The following is a 21,031-nucleotide window of genomic DNA, read 5'->3' as shown; positions in this document are numbered from 1 at the left end:
TGGGTCAGTCTGTGGTACTGGGTCAGTCTGTGGTACTGGGCAGTCTGTGGTATGGGTCAGTCTGTGGGCTGGGTCAGTCTGTGGTATGGGTCAGTCGGTGCTGGGTCAGTTGTGGTACTGGGTCAGTCTGCGTGCTGGGTCAGTCAGTGGTACTGGGTCAGTCTGCTGTACTGGGTCAGTCAGTGGTACTGGGTCAGTCTGCGGTACTGGGTCAGTCTGTGGTACTGGGTCAGTCTGCTGTACTGGGTCAGTCAGTGGTACTGGGTCAGTCTGCGGTACTGGGTCAGTCTGTGGTACTGGGTCAGTCTGTGGTGCTGGGTCAGTCTGTGGTACTGGGTCAGTCTGTGGTGCTGGGTCAGTCTGTGGTACTGGGTCAGTCTGCGGTACTGGGTCAGTCTGCGGTACTGGGTCAGTCTGCGGTGCTGGGTCAGTCTGTGGTACTGGGTCAGTCTGTGGTACTGGGTCAGTCTGTGGTGCTGGGTCAGTCTGTGGTGCTGGGTCAGTCTGTGGTACTGGGTCAGTCTGTGGTGCTGGGTCAGTCTGCGGTGCTGGGTCAGTCTGTGGTGCTGGGTCAGTCTGTGGTGCTGGGTCAGTCTGTGGTGCTGGGTCAGTCTGTGGTGCTGGGTCAGTCTGCGGTACTGGGTCAGTCTGTGGTGCTGGGTCAGTCTGCGGTACTGGGTCAGTCTGCGGTACTGGGTCAGTCTGTGGGGGAAGTAAACAAAGAATATGGTTTTAGGTAAAAAAATCTCAACAATAATCGACATTACAATTATTTATTATTTCATTTTTTTTTGACTTTTTGAGGGGATTTTAAAACAAACAGATTATTTAGTTTTTTGGGGGATTTTCACTTTTTTTACATTTATAAAATATTTTTGGAAATGTTTTATTTATGTACTTTGGAATATTTAGAGAACTTATTTTTTATATATATTTTTTCAAATAAATCTGGTTTTAGGTTTAAAAAAAAACCCAACATTAAAACTATTAAAAATAACATGATTTTAAATATCCTGAAATATAATAACAATATTATATTTATAATATTTTAATATCACAAACCCTCTGATGACCTCCAGCTGTTTCCCATCATGCTCTGCTGTTTAACAGTCGTCCAGTTTCTCTGCGGTCTCCCTCCTCTCACACACACACACACACACACACACACACACACACACACACACACACACACACACACACACACACACACATCTGGAGTGTATCAGTGTCGCTCTGTTTAGAATAAACCCTTGAAACTGAGACCGTCACCACAAACCAGAGGAGGCTTTTTATAAAGTGTGTGTGTGTATTTTTACAAAACCAAAACCTTTACTTTCCCAAAACAGACAAATAAATATAAAAGATCATTGAAGAAATGAAATAAACAATGAAAAACATACACAAAAAAATTACATAAATCTAAATTAATTAAATTAAATAGCTGGAAACTGACGCTGACGAGGTGAAGGGCTGATATATTTATTTATTTCATTTTGTGTGTGTTCCTGGTTACCCTCGTGTAATACCTGCTTTCTCCACCAGGTGATGAGCATGGACGGTTCGGGGCGGCAGGTGTTGGTCGAGGACAAACTCCCTCACATCTTCGGCTTCACGCTGCTCGGAGACTTCATCTATTGGACGGACTGGCAGCGGCGCAGCATCGAACGCGTCAACAAACGCACGGCAGAGCGAGAGGTGATCATCGATCAGCTGCCGGACCTCATGGGGCTGAAGGCCGTCAGCGTGCACCTGGCCTCAGGTGAGACATCTGAGGGTGAGACCCAGAGATCTGAGACCGGGTCTAAGAGTGAGACCAGGTCTGAGAGTGAGACAGGGTCTGAGAGTGAGACAGGGTCTGAGGGTGAGACCCAGAGATCTGAGAGTGAGACCAGGTCTGAGAGTGAGACCAGGTCTGAGAGTGAGACCAGGTCTGAGAGTGAGACCCAGAGATCTGAGAGTGAGACCCAGAGATCTGAGAGTGAGACCGGGTCTGAGAGTGAGACCGGGTCTGAGAGTGAGACCCAGAGATCTGAGAGTGAGACCGGGTCTGAGAGTGAGACCCAGAGATCTGAGAGTGAGACAGGGTCTGAGAGTGAGACCATATCTGAGAGTGAGACAAGGTCTGAGAGTGAGACCCAGAGATCTGAGAGTGAGACCGGGTCTGAGAGTGAGACCCAGAGATCTGAGAGTGAGACAGGGTCTGAGAGTGAGACCATATCTGAGAGTGAGACAAGGTCTGAGAGTGAGACCCAGAGATCTGAGAGTGAGACAGGGTCTGAGAGTGAGACCATATCTGAGAGTGAGACCCAGAGAACTGAGAGTGAGACCCAGAGATCTGAGAGTGAGACCCAGAGATCTGAGAGTGAGACCCAGAGATCTGAGAGTGCGACAGGGTCTGAGAGTGAGACCATATCTGAGGGTGAGACAGGGTCTGAGAGTGAGATCTGAGAGTGAGACCCAGAGGTCTGAGAGTGAGACCCAGAGGTCTGAGAGTGAGACCCAGAGATCTGAGAGTGAGACAGGGTCTGAGAGTGAGACAGGGTCTGAGAGTGAGACCCAGAGGTCTGAGAGTGAGATCTGAGAGTGAGAACTGAGAGTGAGACCCAGAGGTCTGAGAGTGAGACAGGAGACTCACAGTATTACAGAAGCAAATCCCATAACATTAAATTACAGTAAATCCTGACTCACTTTGAATCCTGTTGTCTCTGGTTAGGACCCCTCTATACACAGTCTATGGTTAGGACCTCTATACACAGTCTCTGGTTAGGACCTCTCTATACACAGTCTCTGGTTAGGACCTCTATACACAGTCTATGGTTAGGACCTCTCTATACACAGTCTATGGTTAGGACCTCTATACACAGTCTCTGGTTAGGACCTCTCTATACACAGTCTCTGGTTAGGACCTCTATACACAGTCTCTGGTTAGGACCTCTATACACAGTCTATGGTTAGGACCTCTCTATACACAGTCTATGGTTAGGACCTCTCTATACACAGTCTATGGTTAGGACCTCTCTATACACAGTCTATGGTTAGGACCTCTATACACAGTCTATGGTTAGGACCTCTCTATACACAGTCTATGGTTAGGACCTCTATACACAGTCTATGGTTAGGACCTCTCTATACACAGTCTCTGGTTAGGACCTCTATACACAGTCTATGGTTAGGACCTCTCTATACACAGTCTCTGGTTAGGACCTCTCTATACACAGTCTATGGTTAGGACCCCTCTATACACAGTCTATGGTTAGGACCCCTCTATACACAGTCTATGGTTAGGACCCCTCTATACACAGTCTATGGTTAGGACCTCTATACACAGTCTATGGTTAGGACCTCTCTATACACAGTCTATGGTTAGGACCTCTATACACAGTCTATGGTTAGGACCTCTATACACAGTCTATGGTTAGGACCTCTATACACAGTCTCTGGTTAGGACCTCTATACACAGTCTATGGTTAGGACCTCTCTATGCACAGTCTATGGTTAGGACCTCTATACACAGTCTATGGTTAGGACCTCTCTATACACAGTCTCTGGTTAGGACCTCTATGCACAGTCTATGGTTAGGACCTCTCTATACACAGTCTATGGTTAGGACCTCTCTATGCACAGTCTATGGTTAGGACCTCTATACACAGTCTATGGTTAGGACCTCTCTATGCACAGTCTCTGGTTAGGACCTCTATACACAGTCTATGGTTAGGACCTCTCTATACACAGTCTCTGGTTAGGACCTCTATACACAGTCTCTGGTTAGGACCTCTCTATACACAGTCTCTGGTTAGGACCTCTATGCACAGTCTATGGTTAGGACCTCTATACACAGTCTATGGTTAGGACCTCTCTATACACAGTCTCTGGTTAGGACCTCTATACACAGTCTATGGTTAGGACCTCTCTATACACAGTCTATGGTTAGGACCCCTCTATACACAGTCTATGGTTAGGACCCCTCTATACACAGTCTATGGTTAGGACCCCTCTATACACAGTCTATGGTTAGGACCCCTCTATACACAGTCTATGGTTAGGACCTCTCTATACACAGTCTCTGGTTAGGACCTCTATACACAGTCTATGGTTAGGACCTCTATACACAGTCTATGGTTAGGACCTCTATACACAGTCTATGGTTAGGACCTCTATACACAGTCTATGGTTAGGACCTCTATACACAGTCTATGGTTAAGGACCTCTATACACAGTCTCTGGTTAGGACCTCTAATACACAGTCTATGGTTAGGACCTCTATAACAGTCTATGGTTAGGACCTCTCTATACACAGTCTATGGTTAGGACCTCTATACACAGTCTATGGTTAGGACCTCTCTATACACAGTCTATGGTTAGGACCTCTCTATACACAGTCTATGGTTAGGACCTCTATACACAGTCTATGGTTAGGACCTCTATATACAGTCTATGGTTAGGACCTCTATACACAGTCTATGGTTAGGACCTCTATACAACTCTATTGTTTAGGACCTCTATACACAGTCTCTGGTTAGGACCCTCTATACACAGGTCTATGGTTAGGAACCTCTATACACAGTGTCTATGGTTAGGACCTCTCTTTACACAGTTCTATGGTTAGGACCTCTAATACACAGCTATGTGTAGGACCTCTCTATACACAGTCTCTGGTTAGGACCTCTATACACAGTCTCGGCATTAGGGACCTCTCTGATACACAGTCTATGGTTAGGACCTCTATACACAGTCTATGGTTAGGGACCCCTCTATACACAGTCTATTGGTTAGGAGGACCTCTCTATACACAGTCTCTGGTTAGGACTCTATACACAGTCTATGTTAAGGACCTCTCTATACACAGTCTATGGTTAGGACCCTCTATACACAGTCTATGGTTAGGACCTCTATACACAGTCTATGGTTAGGACCTCCATACACAGTCTCGGTTTACCTTATACACAGTCTCTGGTTAGGACCTCTCTATACACAGTCTCTGGTTAGGACCTCTATACACAGTCTCTGGTTAGGACCTCTCTATACACAGTCTATGGTTAGGACCTCTATACACAGTCTATGGTTAGGACCTCTCTATACACAGTCTCTGGTTAGGACCTCTATACACAGTCTATGGTTAGGACCTCTCTATACACAGTCTATGGTTAGGACCTCTATATACACAGTCTATGGTTAGGACCTCTCTATACACAGTCTATGGTTAGGACCTCTCTATACAGTCTATGGTTAGGACCTCTATACACAGTCTCTGGTTAGGACCCCTCTATACAGTCTATGGTTAGGACCCCTCTATACACAGTCTATGGTTAGGACCTCTATACACAGTCTATGGTTAGGACCCCTCTATACACAGTCTATGGTTAGGACCTCTATACACAGTCTCTGGTTAGGACCTCTATACACAGTCTATGGTTAGGACCTCTATACACAGTCTATGGTTAGGACCTCTATATACACAGTCTCTGGTTAGGACCTCTATATACACAGTCTCTGGTTAGGACCTCTATACACAGTCTATGGTTAGGACCTCTCTATACACAGTCTCTGGTTAGGACCTCTATACACAGTCTCTGGTTAGGACCTCTCTATACACAGTCTCTGGTTAGGACCTCTCTATACACAGTCTATGGTTAGGACCTCTATACACAGTCTATGGTTAGGACCTCTCTATACACAGTCTATGGTTAGGACCTCTCTATACACAGTCTCTGGTTAGGACCTCTCTATACACAGTCTCTGGTTAGGACCTCTCTATACACAGTCTATGGTTAGGACCTCTATACACAGTCTATGGTTAGGACCTCTATACACAGTCTCTGGTTAGGACCTCTCTATACACAGTCTCTGGTTAGGACCTCTATACACAGTCTCTGGTTAGGACCTCTCTATACACAGTCTCTGGTTAGGACCTCTCTATACACAGTCTCTGGTTAGGACCTCTCTATACACAGTCTCTGGTTAGGACCTCTCTATACACAGTCTCTGGTTAGGACCTCTATACACAGTCTCTGGTTAGGACCTCTATACACAGTCTATGGTTAGGACCTCTATACACAGTCTCTGGTTAGGACCTCTCTATACACAGTCTATGGTTAGGACCTCTATATACAGTCTCTGGTTAGGACCTCTATATACAGTCTCTGGTTAGGACCTCTATATACAGTCTATGGTTAGGACCTCTCTATACACAGTCTATGGTTAGGACCTCTATATACAGTCTATGGTTAGGACCTCTCTATACACAGTCTATGGTTAGGACCTCTATACACAGTCTATGGTTAGGACCTCTATACACAGTCTATGGTTAGGACCTCTCTATACACAGTCTCTGGTTAGGACCTCTATACACAGTCTCTGGTTAGGACCTCTCTATACACAGTCTCTGGTTAGGACCTCTCTATACATACAGTCTCCTGGTTAGGTAGGACCGTCTCTATTCAGCAGTCATCTGGTTAGGACCTCTCTATACACGAAGTCTATGGTTAGGAAACCCTCTCTATACACGTCATGGTTAGGACCTCTCATCCGTCTCTGGTTAGGACCTCTCTATACACAGTCTCTGGTTAGGAGACCGTCTCTATAACAACAGGATCTCCTGGTTAGGACCTCTCTATACACAGTCTCTGGTTAGGACCATCTCTATACACAGTCTATGGTGTAGGACGCTCTATACACAGTCTATGGTTAGGACCTCTATACACAGTCTCTGGTTTAGGACCGTCTCTATACGAACAGTCTTCTGGTTAGGACCGCTAGAACAGTCTCTGGTTAGGACCATCGTCTAGAACACAGTCTCTGGTTAGGACCGTCTAATACACAGTCTCTGGTTAGGACCTCTCTATTACACAGTCTCTGGTTAGGACCTCTCTATACACAGTCTCTGGTTAGGACCTCTCTATACACAGTCTATGGTTAGGACCTCTCTATACACAGTCTCTGGTTAGGACCTCTCTATACACAGTCTCTGGTTAGGACCTCTCTATACACAGTGTCTGGTTAGGACCTCTATACACAGTCTATGGTTAGGACCTCTCTATACACAGTCTATGGTTAGGACCTCTATACACAGTCTATGGTTAGGACTCCTCTCTATACACAGTCTCCTTGTTAGGACCTCTCTATACACAGTCTCTGGTTAGGACCTCTCTATACACAGTCTCTGGTTAGGACCTCTCTATACACAGTCTCTGGTTAGGACCTCTCTATACACAGTCCTATGGTTAGGACCTCTCTATACACAGTCTCTGGTTAGGACTCTCTATACACAGTCTCTGGTTTAGGACCTCTCTATACACAGTCTATGGTTAGGACCTCTCTATACACAGTCCCTCTGGTTAGGACCTCTCTATACACAGTCTCTGGTTAGGACCTCTATACACAGTAGTGGTTAGGACCTCTCTATACACAGTCCTCTGGTTAGGACCTCTATACACAGTCTATGGTTAGGACCTCTCTATACACAGTCTATGGTTAGGACCTCTCTTACAAGTTATGGTAGGACCTCTATACACAGTCTATGGTTAGGACCTCTCTATACACAGTCTCTGGTTAGGACCTCTCTATACACAGTCTCTGGTTAGGACCTCTATACACAGTCTCTGGTTAGGACCTCTCTATACACAGTCTATGGTTAGGACCTCTCTATACACAGTCTCTGGTTAGGACCTCTATACACAGTCTATGGTTAGGACCTCTCTATACACAGTCTCTGGTTAGGACCTCTATACACAGTCTCTGGTTAGGACCTCTCTATACACAGTCTCTGGTTAGGACCTCTCTATACACAGTCTATGGTTAGGACCTCTCTATACACAGTCTATGGTTAGGACCTCTCTATACACAGTCTCTGGTTAGGACCTCTATACACAGTCTCTGGTTAGGACCTCTCTATACACAGTCTCTGGTTAGGACCTCTCTATACACAGTCTCTGGTTAGGACCTCTCTATACACAGTCTCTGGTTAGGACCTCTCTATACACAGTCTATGGTTAGGACCTCTCTATACACAGTCTCTGGTTAGGACCTCTCTATACACAGTCTCATGGTTAGGGACCATCTATACACAGTCTATGGTTAGGACCTCTATACACCGTCTGGTTTAGGACCTCTCTATACACAGTCTCTGGTTAGGACCTCTCTATACACAGTCTATGGTTAGGACCTCTCTATACACAGTCTATGGTTAGGACCTCTATACACAGTCTATGGTTAGGACCTCTATACACAGTCTCTGGTTAGGACCTCTCTATACACAGTCTCTGGTTAGGACCTCTCTATACACAGTCTCTGGTTAGGACCTCTCTATACACAGTCTATGGTTAGGACCTCTATACACAGTCTATGGTTAGGACCTCTCTATACACAGTCTATGGTTAGGACCTCTATACACAGTCTCTGGTTAGGACCTCTATACACAGTCTCTGGTTAGGACCTCTCTATACACAGTCTCTGGTTAGGACCTCTCTATACACAGTCTCTGGTTAGGACCTCTCTATACACAGTCTATGGTTAGGACCTCTCTATACACAGTCTATGGTTAGGACCTCTCTATACACAGTCTATGGTTAGGACCTCTCTATACACAGTCTCTGGTTAGGACCTCTCTATACACAGTCTCTGGTTAGGACCTCTCTATACACAGTCTCTGGTTAGGACCTCTCTATACACAGTCTATGGTTAGGACCTCTATACACAGTCTATGGTTAGGACCTCTATACACAGTCTCTGGTTAGGACACATTCTTTTGGGGACATTTCCACATCAATTCCACACATTCAGTATAAAAACCTAAACAAAACACCGACCACCCCCCCCCCCAAATGATCACCCTCCTCCTCCTCCTCCCAGGAACCAACGCCTGCTCTGAGTTAAACGGCGGCTGCAGTCACCTCTGCCTCTTCACTCCTCGAGGAGTGATCTGTGGATGTCCCATCGGTCTGGAGCTGGTCTCCGACATGAAGAACTGCATCGTCCCCGAAGCCTTCCTGCTGTTCTCCAGACACACGGACATCCGCCGCATCTCGCTGGAAACAAACAACAACAACGTGGCCATCCCGCTGACCGGCGTCAAGGAGGCGTCCGCGCTCGACTTCGACGTCACCGACAACCGCATCTACTGGACCGACATCACGCTGAAGGTAGAGACACTTCTTTATATCTGGACACTTATTTCTTGACTTATTGACCCATCTTTTCCAGACAATTTATTACATATTTCTAAGACATTTTTGCACAAACCGAACGTAAAAAAGACGTCAAGCTTTCTTCGTACACTTGTTTCACTTGTTTCTTATAAATATTTCTAGAATGCACTTTGTATAAATCCCTCTCCTCTCTGCAGACGATCAGCCGGGCCTTCATGAACGGCTCGGCTCTGGAGCACGTGGTGGAGTTCGGGCTGGATTACCCCGAGGGGATGGCTGTTGATTGGCTGGGGAAGAACCTCTACTGGGCGGACACGGGGACCAATCGCATCGAAGTATCCAAACTGGACGGGCAGCACCGGCAGGTTCTGGTGTGGAAAGACCTGGACAGCCCGCGGGCGCTGGCTCTGGACCCGGCTGAGGGGTGAGGGATCAGTACAGGAGGGGTAGAGGGGTTGAAACACAGAACATTTGGAACAAATAGAATATTTGAACAAAGTTTCTTCCATGATTGAGTGAGGGGGAAAACAGTAGGAATATTTTGAGGGTTTTTAAATATAAGAATAATGGGGAAAATGTTTAATATTTAAGACAAAGAATACCTCAAAAATTAGAATAAATAATATAATTTTCTTCCATGATTAATGTGGTATTTTGTAAAGGAAAGAAAGGTCATATTCTCCAAGATTTAAAAAACTAAAATAATTGTTTGAAAAAAACCTAATAATCCTCCAAAACTGAAGTTGTAAATGTGCCTTCATGTCCCTCAGGTACATGTACTGGACGGAGTGGGGGGGGAAGCCTAAGATCGACCGCGCGGCGATGGACGGGACGGGGCGTCTCACTCTGGTCTCGGACGTAGGGCGAGCCAACGGACTCACCATCGATTACGCTGAGCGGCGCCTCTACTGGACAGACCTGGACACTACACTCATTGAGTCCTCCAACATGCTGGGTAATAACATATATCTCATGATCAAACATGAGATGGTGCAGAAGTTACATATTTTAGAACTTCAAAAACTAATTTAAAGAACGACAAGTTATTTTTGATCATTTTTCTGGACTTGTTTTCATGCAAAATGTCATTAGTGTTAAGGCCATTCAGGTAAATTAAAGTACATTTCAGAGCTGATAAAGGGGGTAATAACCAGCTCCTCTAACCCCCCCTCTCTCCTCCCTTCAGGTGAGGAGCGGGAGGTGATAGCAGACGACCTCCCTCACCCCTTCGGCCTCACCCAGTACCAGGACTACATCTACTGGACGGACTGGAGCCAGCGCAGCATCGAGCGCGCCAACAAGACCAGCGGGCAGAATCGAACCGTGATTCAGGGCCACCTGGACTACGTGATGGACATCCTGGTGTTCCACTCGTCACGGCAGGGGGGCTGGAACGCCTGCGCCGCCACCAATGGGCACTGCTCTCACCTGTGCCTCGCCGTGCCAATCAGCGGCTTCGTCTGTGGATGCCCCGCCCACTTCCTGCTCAACGGAGACAACAAGACCTGCAGCGGTGAGATCAGGCGCTTTCACACCAAGTACTTTTCCCAGGAATAGTTCACGGAGTTCTTTAGTTCCTGAACTTTCTAGCAGATCGCGTTCACACCGGAATAAGTCCCTGAGGGAGGATTAGGCAAATGAAGCCGCTGACGTCACTTCTTCTTCTTCTGCTTTGGGTTTACTGGCAGGCCGCAAACCACTTCACGGCGTATACTGCCACCCGGAGTCCCCGACCGGAAGTCCCCGGAGTTGGGGACTGGCTTCAGTAGAAGCTGCTGGGACTCCCAGCAGCTTCTACTGAAGCCTTCAGAGTAAATCACCAGAACGCCGACACCTCCTCATCTCCACCGCTCCCATGTTTTCTTTTGTGTTGCCATAAGTTAGTCTCTCTGCGTTTGTGCGCTGGGCTAATGCTAATGCTAATAATGCTAATGCGAGAAAATAAAATGGCGGCTTCACAAAAACTCTTCCGCCCAGCCAATCAGAAATGGGAACCTTTTCCTCCCCAGGAAAGAACCACCTCTCTAGCAGGCACTGAAAAAGGGGGGAAAAGGTTATTTTTGGTGTGAACCCAAAATCCCAGGAACTATCGGAATTATTCCTGGGAAGAGTACTCTGGTGTGAAAGCGTCTATTAATACCAGAAATAGGCTCCTATAGTCGTCCTGACGTATGATTGAAATAGCCAGTAATAAGTCAAGTGTCTTGATTTTTCTCTGATTTTCTTTGACATTTTTCAGAATTTCCTCAGAATATTTACTTTTCAGGATTTTTATATTTTTGTACAGAATTGAACCTGAAGCTCTTTGAGTTTGGAGGAGGAACAGAGTGTCTCTCTTGACATCATTTTAACCCCCCTGTTACTTTTGAATCATTTGCTAATATCTATGGGACATTATTCAGTTGCCGGATATTTTTCACATTTTTTCGGATTTTCTTATAAATATGTTTGAAAACAACCTTAAATAAAGCAATAATGAGTCAAAGTGTCTCTCTTGGTATCATTTGAACCCCCTGTTTGTTCCCCTGCAGCCCCCACCTCCTTCCTGCTGTTCAGCCAGAAGACGGCCATTAACCGCATGGTGATGGACGAGCAGCAGAGCCCCGACATCATCCTGCCCATCCACAGCCTGAGGAACGTCCGCGCCATCGACTACGACCCGCTGGACAAGCAGCTGTACTGGATCGACTCCAAGCAGAACGTCATCCGGAGGGCCACAGAGGACGGGAACCAGGTACAGAAACATATTTAAATATATTATAAAATGCTTAATGGCAGAACCTCATCCGGAGAGTTAGAGAGTCCCCAATCGGACCCTTAATTATATATCTGTTTTTGTATTATTATGTTTTTTCGTGTAAATGTGTCACTTTATTCTTGGTAAATACCCAATTTGTGTATATGTGTGTTTTGTCCCCTCAGAGCATGACGGTGGTGTCCAGCCCGCTGCAGGGTCCTGGTTCTGGTTCTGGTCCTGGTGGTTCTGGTCTGCAGATTTACGACCTGAGCATCGACGTGTTCAGCCGCTTCATCTACTGGACCAGCGAGGTCACCAACGTCATCAACGTCACGAGGACCGACGGCAGCCGAGTGGGCGTCGTTCTGCGCGGAGAGCACGACAAACCGAGAGCCATCGTGGTGAACCCAGAGAGAGGGTAGGCCTCTTTAATGTTATATATATATATATATATGAATGACCTCTCTTTATATATCTTTGAGATCTAAACAAGAGAGTTATTGAGAAAGAAAGTCAAAATTCTGAGAAAAAATTACTTCTAAAATCTAAGACTTTTCTAAGAATTTTTACTTTCTAAGAATTTCACACACACCTCTCATATTAACAAACCCTTCACCTGTGCCGGTACATGTACTATAAACACACACCTCTCATATTAACGAACCCTTCACCTGTGCAGGTACATGTACTATAAACACACACCTCTCACAGTAGCCCTTCACCTGTGCAGGTACATGTACTTCACCAACCTGCAGGAGCGCTCCCCAAAGATCGAGCGTGCGGCGCTGGACGGGACGGAGCGAGAGGTTCTGTTCTTCAGCGGCTTGGGGAAACCGGTCGCTCTGGCCATCGACAACGAGCTGGGGAAACTGTTCTGGGTCGACTCGGACCTGCGGAGGATCGAGAGCAGCGACCTCTCCGGTGAGGATCCGCTTTGTTTCATTGGTCCAGTCTTAGATGTCCCGCCTCTTAGCCTATCACGTACAATGTGTTGGAGCGCTAGCCAATAGGAGCGCGAGTGTTACAAAGTGATGTCATCTACCGTTTTGATCCCACATTTTTCAGTTTATTACTCATAAATTCACCGCTTTAAATTCATGATTTAATTAGTATTTTTCAAACTGCCTGCTGTGATTGGTCAACCAGTCTTCGAGATGTCCCGCCCCTTAGCCTAACACGTACAATGTGTTGGAGCGCTAGCCAATAGGAGAGCGAGTGATCCGTAGTGATGTCATCTACTGTTTAAATCTCATCAATTCACCGCTTTAAATTCTCAATTCATGATTTGATTATCAGGAAATATCCAGGTTTTCTTTCTGTGGTTATTTACGACTTCAACCCTGGAATACATTTTACTCATTATTATTATTTTGATGTTTGTATTTACAAAAGGTGCATTTATTGGTAAAATGCAGCAGAAAACCTCCAGTCTTAGATCAGGTAATGTGAGAACAGAGGAACTGAGAGATCTGGCGTCGAGCCGAGCTCAGCACATTCCTGATACTCCGGGGAATTAAGGAATTTAAAAAATCTGCAGAAGAGGAGGAGGAGGAGGAGGAGAGGAAGAGGAGAGGCCTCACTATCTCTTGTTTTCCCTCTGCTTCCTCTTCAGGGATCTTTCACTAAAACCAGTAACGTGAAGCTGTGAGGACAGAAATACATTTCCAATCAAATAAATTACAAATTCTCAAATAAAAAAATCATATTTACATTTAAATGTAAATGGAACAATTTAAATGTATGAATTTTCTAAGAAAAATCAAAAATATAGAATTAAATTGTATTTCCGAGAAAGATAAACATACATTTTATACATATATACATTTTATACATTATATACATTTTATACATTATAAGTCAAATGATCTCAAATAATTGGATATTTTCTTGAAAAAAAAACATTGATGTTTCCTCAACGAAAACTACTTTTTTAATAAAACCATAAGGACTACAGGGATAATATGTGAGTGTGTCTCAGTGTGTCTCAGTGTGTCTCAGTGTGTCTCAGTGTGTAACAGTGTGTCTCAGTGTGTCTCAGTGTGTCTCAGTGTGTCTCAGTGTGTCTCAGTGTGTAACAGTGTGTAACAGTGTGTCTCAGTGTGTCTCAGTGTGTCTCAGTGTGTCTCAGTGTGTCTCAGTGTGTCTCAGTGTGTAACAGTGTGTCTCAGTGTGTCTCAGTGTGTCTCAGTGTGTCTCAGTGTGTCTCAGTGTGTCTCAGTGTGTTTCAGTGTGTTTCAGTGTTTCAGTGTGTCAGTGTGTTTCAGTGTGTCACAGTGTGTCTCAGTGTGTCTCAGTGTGTTTCAGTGTGTTTCAGTGTGTCAGTGTGTTTCAGTGTGTCTCAGTGTGTCACAGTGTGTCTCAGTGTGTCTCAGTGTGTTTCAGTGTGTAACAGTGTGTCTCAGTGTGTCTCAGTGTGTAACAGTGTGTCTCAGTGTGTTTCAGTGTGTAACAGTGTGTCTCAGTGTGTCTCAGTGTGTAACAGTGTGTCTCAGTGTGTAACAGTGTGTAACAGTGTGTAACAGTGTGTCTCAGTGTGTCTCAGTGTGTCTCAGTGTGTCTCAGTGTGTAACAGTGTGTCTCAGTGTGTCTCAGTGTGTCTCAGTGTGTCTCAGTGTGTCTCAGTGTGTTTCAGTGTGTTTCAGTGTTTCAGTGTGTCAGTGTGTTTCAGTGTGTCACAGTGTGTCTCAGTGTGTCTCAGTGTGTTTCAGTGTGTTTCAGTGTGTCAGTGTGTTTCAGTGTGTCTCAGTGTGTCACAGTGTGTCTCAGTGTGTCTCAGTGTGTTTCAGTGTGTTTCAGTGTGTCAGTGTGTTTCAGTGTGTCAGTGTGTTTCAGTGTGTCTCAGTGTGTCACAGTGTGTCTCAGTGTGTCTCAGTGTGTTTCAGTGTGTTTCAGTGTGTCTCAGTGTGTAACAGTGTGTTTCAGTGTGTCAGTGTGTTTCAGTGTGTCTCAGTGTGTTTCAGTGTGTTTCACTGTGTCTCAGTGTGTCACAGTGTGTCTCAGTGTGTCTCAGTGTGTGTCAGTGTGTGTCAGTGTGTTTCAGTGTGTCAGTGTGTTTCAGTGTGTCAGTGTGTCTCAGTGTGTCTCAGTGTGTTTCAGTGTGTTTCAGTGTGTCAGTGTGTTTCAGTGTGTCTCAGTGTGTTTCAGTGTGTCTCAGTGTGTCAGTGTGTTTCAGTGTGTTTCAGTGTGTCTCAGTGTGTTTCAGTGTGTCTCAGTGTGTAACAGTGTGTCTCAGTGTGTCTCAGTGTGTTTCAGTGTGTCACTGTGTCTCAGTGTGTCTCAGTGTGTCTCAGTGTGTAACAGTGTGTCTCAGTGTGTAACAGTGTGTTTCAGTGTGTAACAGTGTGTCTCAGTGTGTCTCAGTGTGTAACAGTGTGTCTCAGTGTGTCTCAGTGTGTTTCAGTGTGTCAGTGTGTTTCAGTGTGTCTCACTGTGTCACTGTGTCTCAGTGTGTAACAGTGTGTCTCAGTGTGTCTCAGTGTGTAACAGTGTGTCTCAGTGTGTAACAGTGTGTCTCAGTGTGTAACAGTGTGTCTCAGTGTGTCTCAGTGTGTAACAGTGTGTCAGTGTGTCTCAGTGTGTCTCAGTGTGTTTCAGTGTGTAACAGTGTGTCTCAGTGTGTCAGTGTGTTTCAGTGTGTCTCAGTGTGTCTCAGTGTGTAACAGTGTGTCTCACTGTGTCACTGTGTCTCAGTGTGTTTCAGTGTGTCTCAGTGTGTAACAGTGTGTAACAGTGTGTCAGTGTGTCTCAGTGTGTCTCAGTGTGTCTCAGTGTGTAACAGTGTGTCTCACTGTGTCACTGTGTCTCAGTGTGTTTCAGTGTGTCTCAGTGTGTCTCAGTGTGTCTGTGTGTCTCAGTGTGTTTCAGTGTGTCTCAGTGTGTAACAGTGTGTCTCAGTGTGTTTCAGTGTGTAACAGTGTGTCTCAGTGTGTCTCAGTGTGTTTCAGTGTGTCTCAGTGTGTCTCAGTGTGTTTCAGTGTGTAACAGTGTGTCTCAGTGTGTTTCAGTGTGTAACAGTGTGTCTCAGTGTGTTTCAGTGTGTAACAGTGTGTCTCAGTGTGTTTCAGTGTGTAACAGTGTGTCTCAGTGTGTTTCAGTGTGTAACAGTGTGTCTCAGTGTGTTTCAGTGTGTAACAGTGTGTCTCAGTGTGTAACAGTGTGTTTCAGTGTGTTTCAGTGTGTCTCAGTGTGTAACAGTGTGTAACAGTGTGTAACAGTGTGTCTCAGTGTGTCTCAGTGTGTAACAGTGTGTCTCAGTGTGTAACAGTGTGTCTCAGTGTGTAACAGTGTGTCTCAGTGTGTAACAGTGTGTCTCAGTGTGTCACAGTGTGTCTCAGTGTGTCTCAGTGTGTCTCAGTGTGTCACAGTGTGTAACAGTGTGTCTCAGTGTGTCACAGTGTGTCTCAGTGTGTCACAGTGTGTAACAGTGTGTAACAGTGTGTAACAGTGTGTAACAGTGTGTCTCAGTGTGTCTCAGTGTGTTTCAGTGTGTAACAGTGTGTCTCAGTGTGTAACAGTGTGTCTCAGTGTGTAACAGTGTGTTTCAGTGTGTCTCAGTGTGTTTCAGTGTGTCTCAGTGTGTAACAGTGTGTCTGTGTGTCTGTGTGTCTCAGTGTGTAACAGTGTGTAACAGTGTGTCTCAGTGTGTAACAGTGTGTCTCAGTGTGTCTCAGTGTGTCTCAGTGTGTAACAGTGTGTAACAGTGTGTAACAGTGTGTCTCATTGTGTCAGTGTGTCTCAGTGTGTAACAGTGTGTCTCAGTGTGTTTCAGTGTGTAACAGTGTGTCACAGTGTGTCACAGTGTGTCTCAGTGTGTAACAGTGTGTCTCAGTATGTAACAGTGTGTCACAGTGTGTCTCAGTGTGTCTCATTGTGTCAGTGTGTAACAGTGTGTTTCAGTGTGTCTCAGTGTGTAACAGTGTGTCTCAGTGTGTTTCAGTGTGTCAGTGTGTTTCAGTGTGTTTCAGTGTGTCTCAGTGTTTCAGTGTGTTTCAGTGTGTGTCAGTGTGTTTCAGTGTGTTTCAGTGTGTCTCAGTGTGTCAGTGTGTTTCAGTGTGTCTCAGTGTGTAACAGTGTGTCTCAGTGTGTAACAGTGTGTCTCAGTGTGTAACAGTGTGTTTCAGTGTGTAACAGTGTGTCTCAGTGTGTAACAGTGTGTCTCAGTGTGTCTCAGTGTGTAACAGTGTGTCTCAGTGTGTCTCAGTGTGTTTCAGTGTGTCACTGTGTCTCAGTGTGTAACAGTGTGTCTCAGTGTGTAACAGTGTGTCTCAGTGTGTAACAGTGTGTTTCAGTGTGTAACAGTGTGTCTCAGTGTGTCTCAGTGTGTAACAGTGTGTCTCAGTGTGTTTCAGTGTGTAACAGTGTGTCTCAGTGTGTAACAGTGTGTCTCAGTGTGTAACAGTGTGTAACAGTGTGTCTCAGTGTGTAACAGTGTGTCTCAGTGTGTTTCAGTGTGTCTCAGTGTGTAACAGTGTGTCAGTGTGTCTCAGTGTGTTTCAGTGTGTAACAGTGTGTCTCAGTGTGTCAGTGTGTTTCAGTGTGTCTCACTGTGTCACTGTGTCTCAGTGTGTAACAGTGTGTCTCAGTGTGTCTGTGTGTCTCAGTGTGTTTCAGTGTGTCTCAGTGTGTTTCAGTGTGTCTCAGTGTGTTTCAGTGTGTCTCAGTGTGTCTCAGTGTGTTTCAGTGTGTAACAGTGTGTCTCAGTGTGTTTCAGTGTGTAACAGTGTGTCTCAGTGTGTTTCAGTGTGTAACAGTGTGTCTCAGTGTGTTTCAGTGTGTAACAGTGTGTCTCAGTGTGTTTCAGTGTGTAACAGTGTGTCTCAGTGTGTAACAGTGTGTCTCAGTGTGTCTCAGTGTGTTTCAGTGTGTCTCAGTGTGTCTCAGTGTGTTTCAGTGTGTCTCAGTGTGTCACAGTGTGTCACAGTGTGTCTCAGTGTGTAACAGTGTGTCTCAGTGTGTTTCAGTGTGTAACAGTGTGTCTCAGTGTGTAACAGTGTGTCTCAGTGTGTCTCAGTGTGTTTCAGTGTGTAACAGTGTGTTTCAGTGTGTCTCAGTGTGTTTCAGTGTGTCTCAGTGTGTCACAGTGTGTCACAGTGTGTCTCAGTGTGTCTCAGTGTGTAACAGTGTGTCTCAGTGTGTCTCAGTGTGTTTCAGTGTGTCTCAGTGTGTCACAGTGTGTCTCAGTGTGTCACAGTGTGTCACAGTGTGTAACAGTGTGTTTCAGTGTGTTTCAGTGTGTAACAGTGTGTAACAGTGTGTCTCAGTGTGTCTGTGTGTCTCAGTGTGTAACAGTGTGTCTCAGTGTGTAACAGTGTGTTTCTGTGTGTCTCAGTGTGTCTCAGTGTGTAACAGTGTGTAACAGTGTGTCTCATTGTGTCAGTGTGTAACAGTGTGTCTCAGTGTGTAACAGTGTGTCTCAGTGTGTTTCAGTGTGTAACAGTGTGTCTCAGTGTGTCACAGTGTGTCTCAGTGTGTAACAGTGTGTTACAGTGTGTCTCAGTGTGTAACAGTGTGTCTCAGTGTGTAACAGTGTGTCACAGTGTGTCTCATTGTGTCTCAGTGTGTCTCAGTGTGTAACAGTGTGTCTCATTGTGTCAGTGTGTAACAGTGTGTTTCAGTGTGTCTCAGTGTGTTTCAGTGTGTCTCAGTGTGTCACAGTGTGTCTCAGTGTGTCACATTGTGTCTCAGTGTGTCTCAGTGTGTAACAGTGTGTCTCAGTGTGTCACAGTGTGTCACAGTGTGTAACAGTGTGTCACAGTGTGTCTCAGTGTGTCTCAGTGTGTCACAGTGTGTCACAGTGTGTCTCAGTGTGTCTCAGTGTGTCACAGTGTGTCTCAGTGTGTCACAGTGTGTCACAGTGTGTCTCAGTGTGTCACAGTGTGTCTCAGTGTGTCTCAGTGTGTCTCAGTGTGTTAAGTGATATACAGCTGACATTGGGTGTGTGTGTCCTCCCCCCCCCCTCCCCTCAGTTTGCCTCCCGTTCAGTTTCCTCCCCCTGAAGCCCTTTTTCCTCCAACCTGTTTCTTTGTGTTTCCCCCGTGGTTCCTGTGTTTTAAATCTCAGGAGCGAACCGCATCGTGATGGCGGACTCGAACATCCTGCAGCCGGTGGGGCTGACGGTGTTCGGGGGGCACCTCTACTGGATCGACAAGCAGCAGCAGATGATCGAGCGCATTGACAAGAACACCCGGGAGGGAAGAACCAAGATCCAGGCGCGCATCGCCTACCTGAGCGACATCCACGCCGTGCACGAGCTCGACATGCGGGAGTACAGTGAGTGAAAGAACCTCAATTGTATTTAAAGGTCTCCTATTATACCATCTTTAGGCATGTATTACAGGTCTCAGATATATACAAATATATAAAAAACATGTCTCTGAAGTGCTCCAACACCAAAGAGATCATTCTAGCCTCACTTCTTCCAGCTGTTACTAAAGAGATGACTGGCTTCTTCACACATGCTCTCTCCAGTACAGGTTAGCTCTGAGTGTTAGCATGCTAATGTCAACACAGACCATATTACTTCCAGAACACGTCTCATTGTTTCTGACAGCAACGTTTCTGATTGGCCCGTGGGTGTAAAGCCCGCCCACATTTTAGTAATGCCGTCATGACGCAGAAAATCTGGATCAGCTCCGTTGTTCCCCGTTTTTAGAGATGTGGGTTTTATTTCCTGACACTTTGAGAGTCTCCTGACACACCGGGGACACACCGGGGACACATAGTGATGTGGAAAAGACATCAGAAAGTGACTTTTGCATGATGGGAGACCTTAAATGTTATAAATGAACTCCCCCCCCCCCCCCCCCCCCCCACACAGGTAAACACCCGTGCACCTGGGAGAATGGTGGCTGCTCCCACATCTGCATCGTGAAGGGAGACGGGACGACCAGGTGCTCGTGTCCTGTTCACCTGGTGCTGCTGCAGGACGAGCTCTCCTGTGGAGGTAAGGCCCTGAACACACCTTTTTATATTCACCTTATGTAGCCACGCCCCTTTTCCCACTTCCGGTTTAAGCGCTTATGTCCTACCTAGACCTTCTGATTTAGCGCTTGCAGCATTCTAAACAGTGAGTTTTCAGAAAAAAAGTCAGTATTGTAAGAATTATTGAGAAAAAAGTCAGAATTTTGAGTTTTGTTTTTTCAGGTAGAAGTCAGACTTTTGAAAGTCAGAATTTTGTAAAAAGTCAGAATTTTTGAAATTTTAAGAAAGTCAGAATATTAAGGTTTTGAGAAAAAGTCAGAATTTTGAGAAAAAGTCAGAATTTTAGGATTTTGAGAAAGTCAGAATTTTAAGATTATGAGAAAGTCAGAATTTTGAGAAAGTCAGAATTTTAGGATTTTGAGAAAGTCAGAATTTTAAGATTTTGAGAAAAAGTCAGAATTTTAAGAAAATCAGAATATAAAGATTTTGAGAAAAAGTCAGAATTTTAAGATTTTGAGAAAGTCAGAATTTTAAGATTTTGAGAAAAAGTCAGAATTTTAAGATTATGAGAAAAAGTCAGAATTTTGAGGTTTTGAGAAAAAAAGTCTGACTTGTAAGAAAAAAGTCAGAATTTTGTAGAAAGTCAGAATTTTTGAAATTTTAAGAAAGTCAGAATATTATATTTTTTGGAAAAAAGTCAGAATGTTGACACAATCACTAACCCCCCTCTCCCCACAGAGCCTCCCACCTGCTCCCCTGATCAGTTCTCCTGCAGCTCAGGGGAAGTGGACTGTATTCCTCACGCCTGGCGCTGTGATGGATATCCAGAATGTGACGACAGCAGCGACGAGCAGAACTGCCCCGTGTGCTCCGAGGAGGAGTTCCAGTGCGACAGCAGGCAGTGCATCCAGATGAAACTCAGGTGCAACGGAGAGAAGGACTGCCAGGACGGGACCGACGAGAGGGAGTGTGAAGGTGAGACAGGTAGCACACCTGAACACACCTGAGAGAGAGAGATAACACACCTGAGAGAGAGAGAGAGAGATAACACACCTGAGAGAGATAACACACCTGAGACACACCTGAGAGAGAGAGATAACACACCTGAGACACACCTGAGAGAGAGAGATAACACACCTGAGACACACCTGAGAGAGAGATAACACACCTGAGACACACCTGAGAGAGAGAGATAACACACCTGAGAGAGAGAGAGAGATAACACACCTGA

At 45.5% G+C, this 21,031-nt stretch overlaps 1 protein-coding gene across 1 annotated transcript; it reads left to right on the top strand.

Moving 5' to 3' along the window:
* Positions 1-1,542: 1,542 nt before the first annotated feature.
* On the top strand, positions 1,543-20,775 carry LOC117499067 (low-density lipoprotein receptor-related protein 6-like; the record flags this gene model as incomplete). The annotated part of the gene is given in 11 exon segments (XM_034151349.1): positions 1,543-1,759; positions 8,848-9,137; positions 9,341-9,567; positions 9,914-10,098; positions 10,330-10,656; positions 11,675-11,877; positions 12,066-12,298; positions 12,611-12,801; positions 18,940-19,149; positions 19,697-19,822; positions 20,539-20,775. Coding segments are annotated over 11 exon segments (2,446 nt in total), but the record flags the coding sequence as incomplete, so codon positions are not given.
* Between the last annotated feature and the right edge of the window lie 256 nt (positions 20,776-21,031).

The sequence above is a fragment of the Trematomus bernacchii genome, unplaced genomic scaffold (assembly GCF_902827165.1).
Source record: "Trematomus bernacchii unplaced genomic scaffold, fTreBer1.1, whole genome shotgun sequence".
Taxonomy (NCBI): domain Eukaryota; kingdom Metazoa; phylum Chordata; class Actinopteri; order Perciformes; family Nototheniidae; genus Trematomus; species Trematomus bernacchii.
This window is presented reverse-complemented; position numbering and strand designations above follow the sequence as displayed.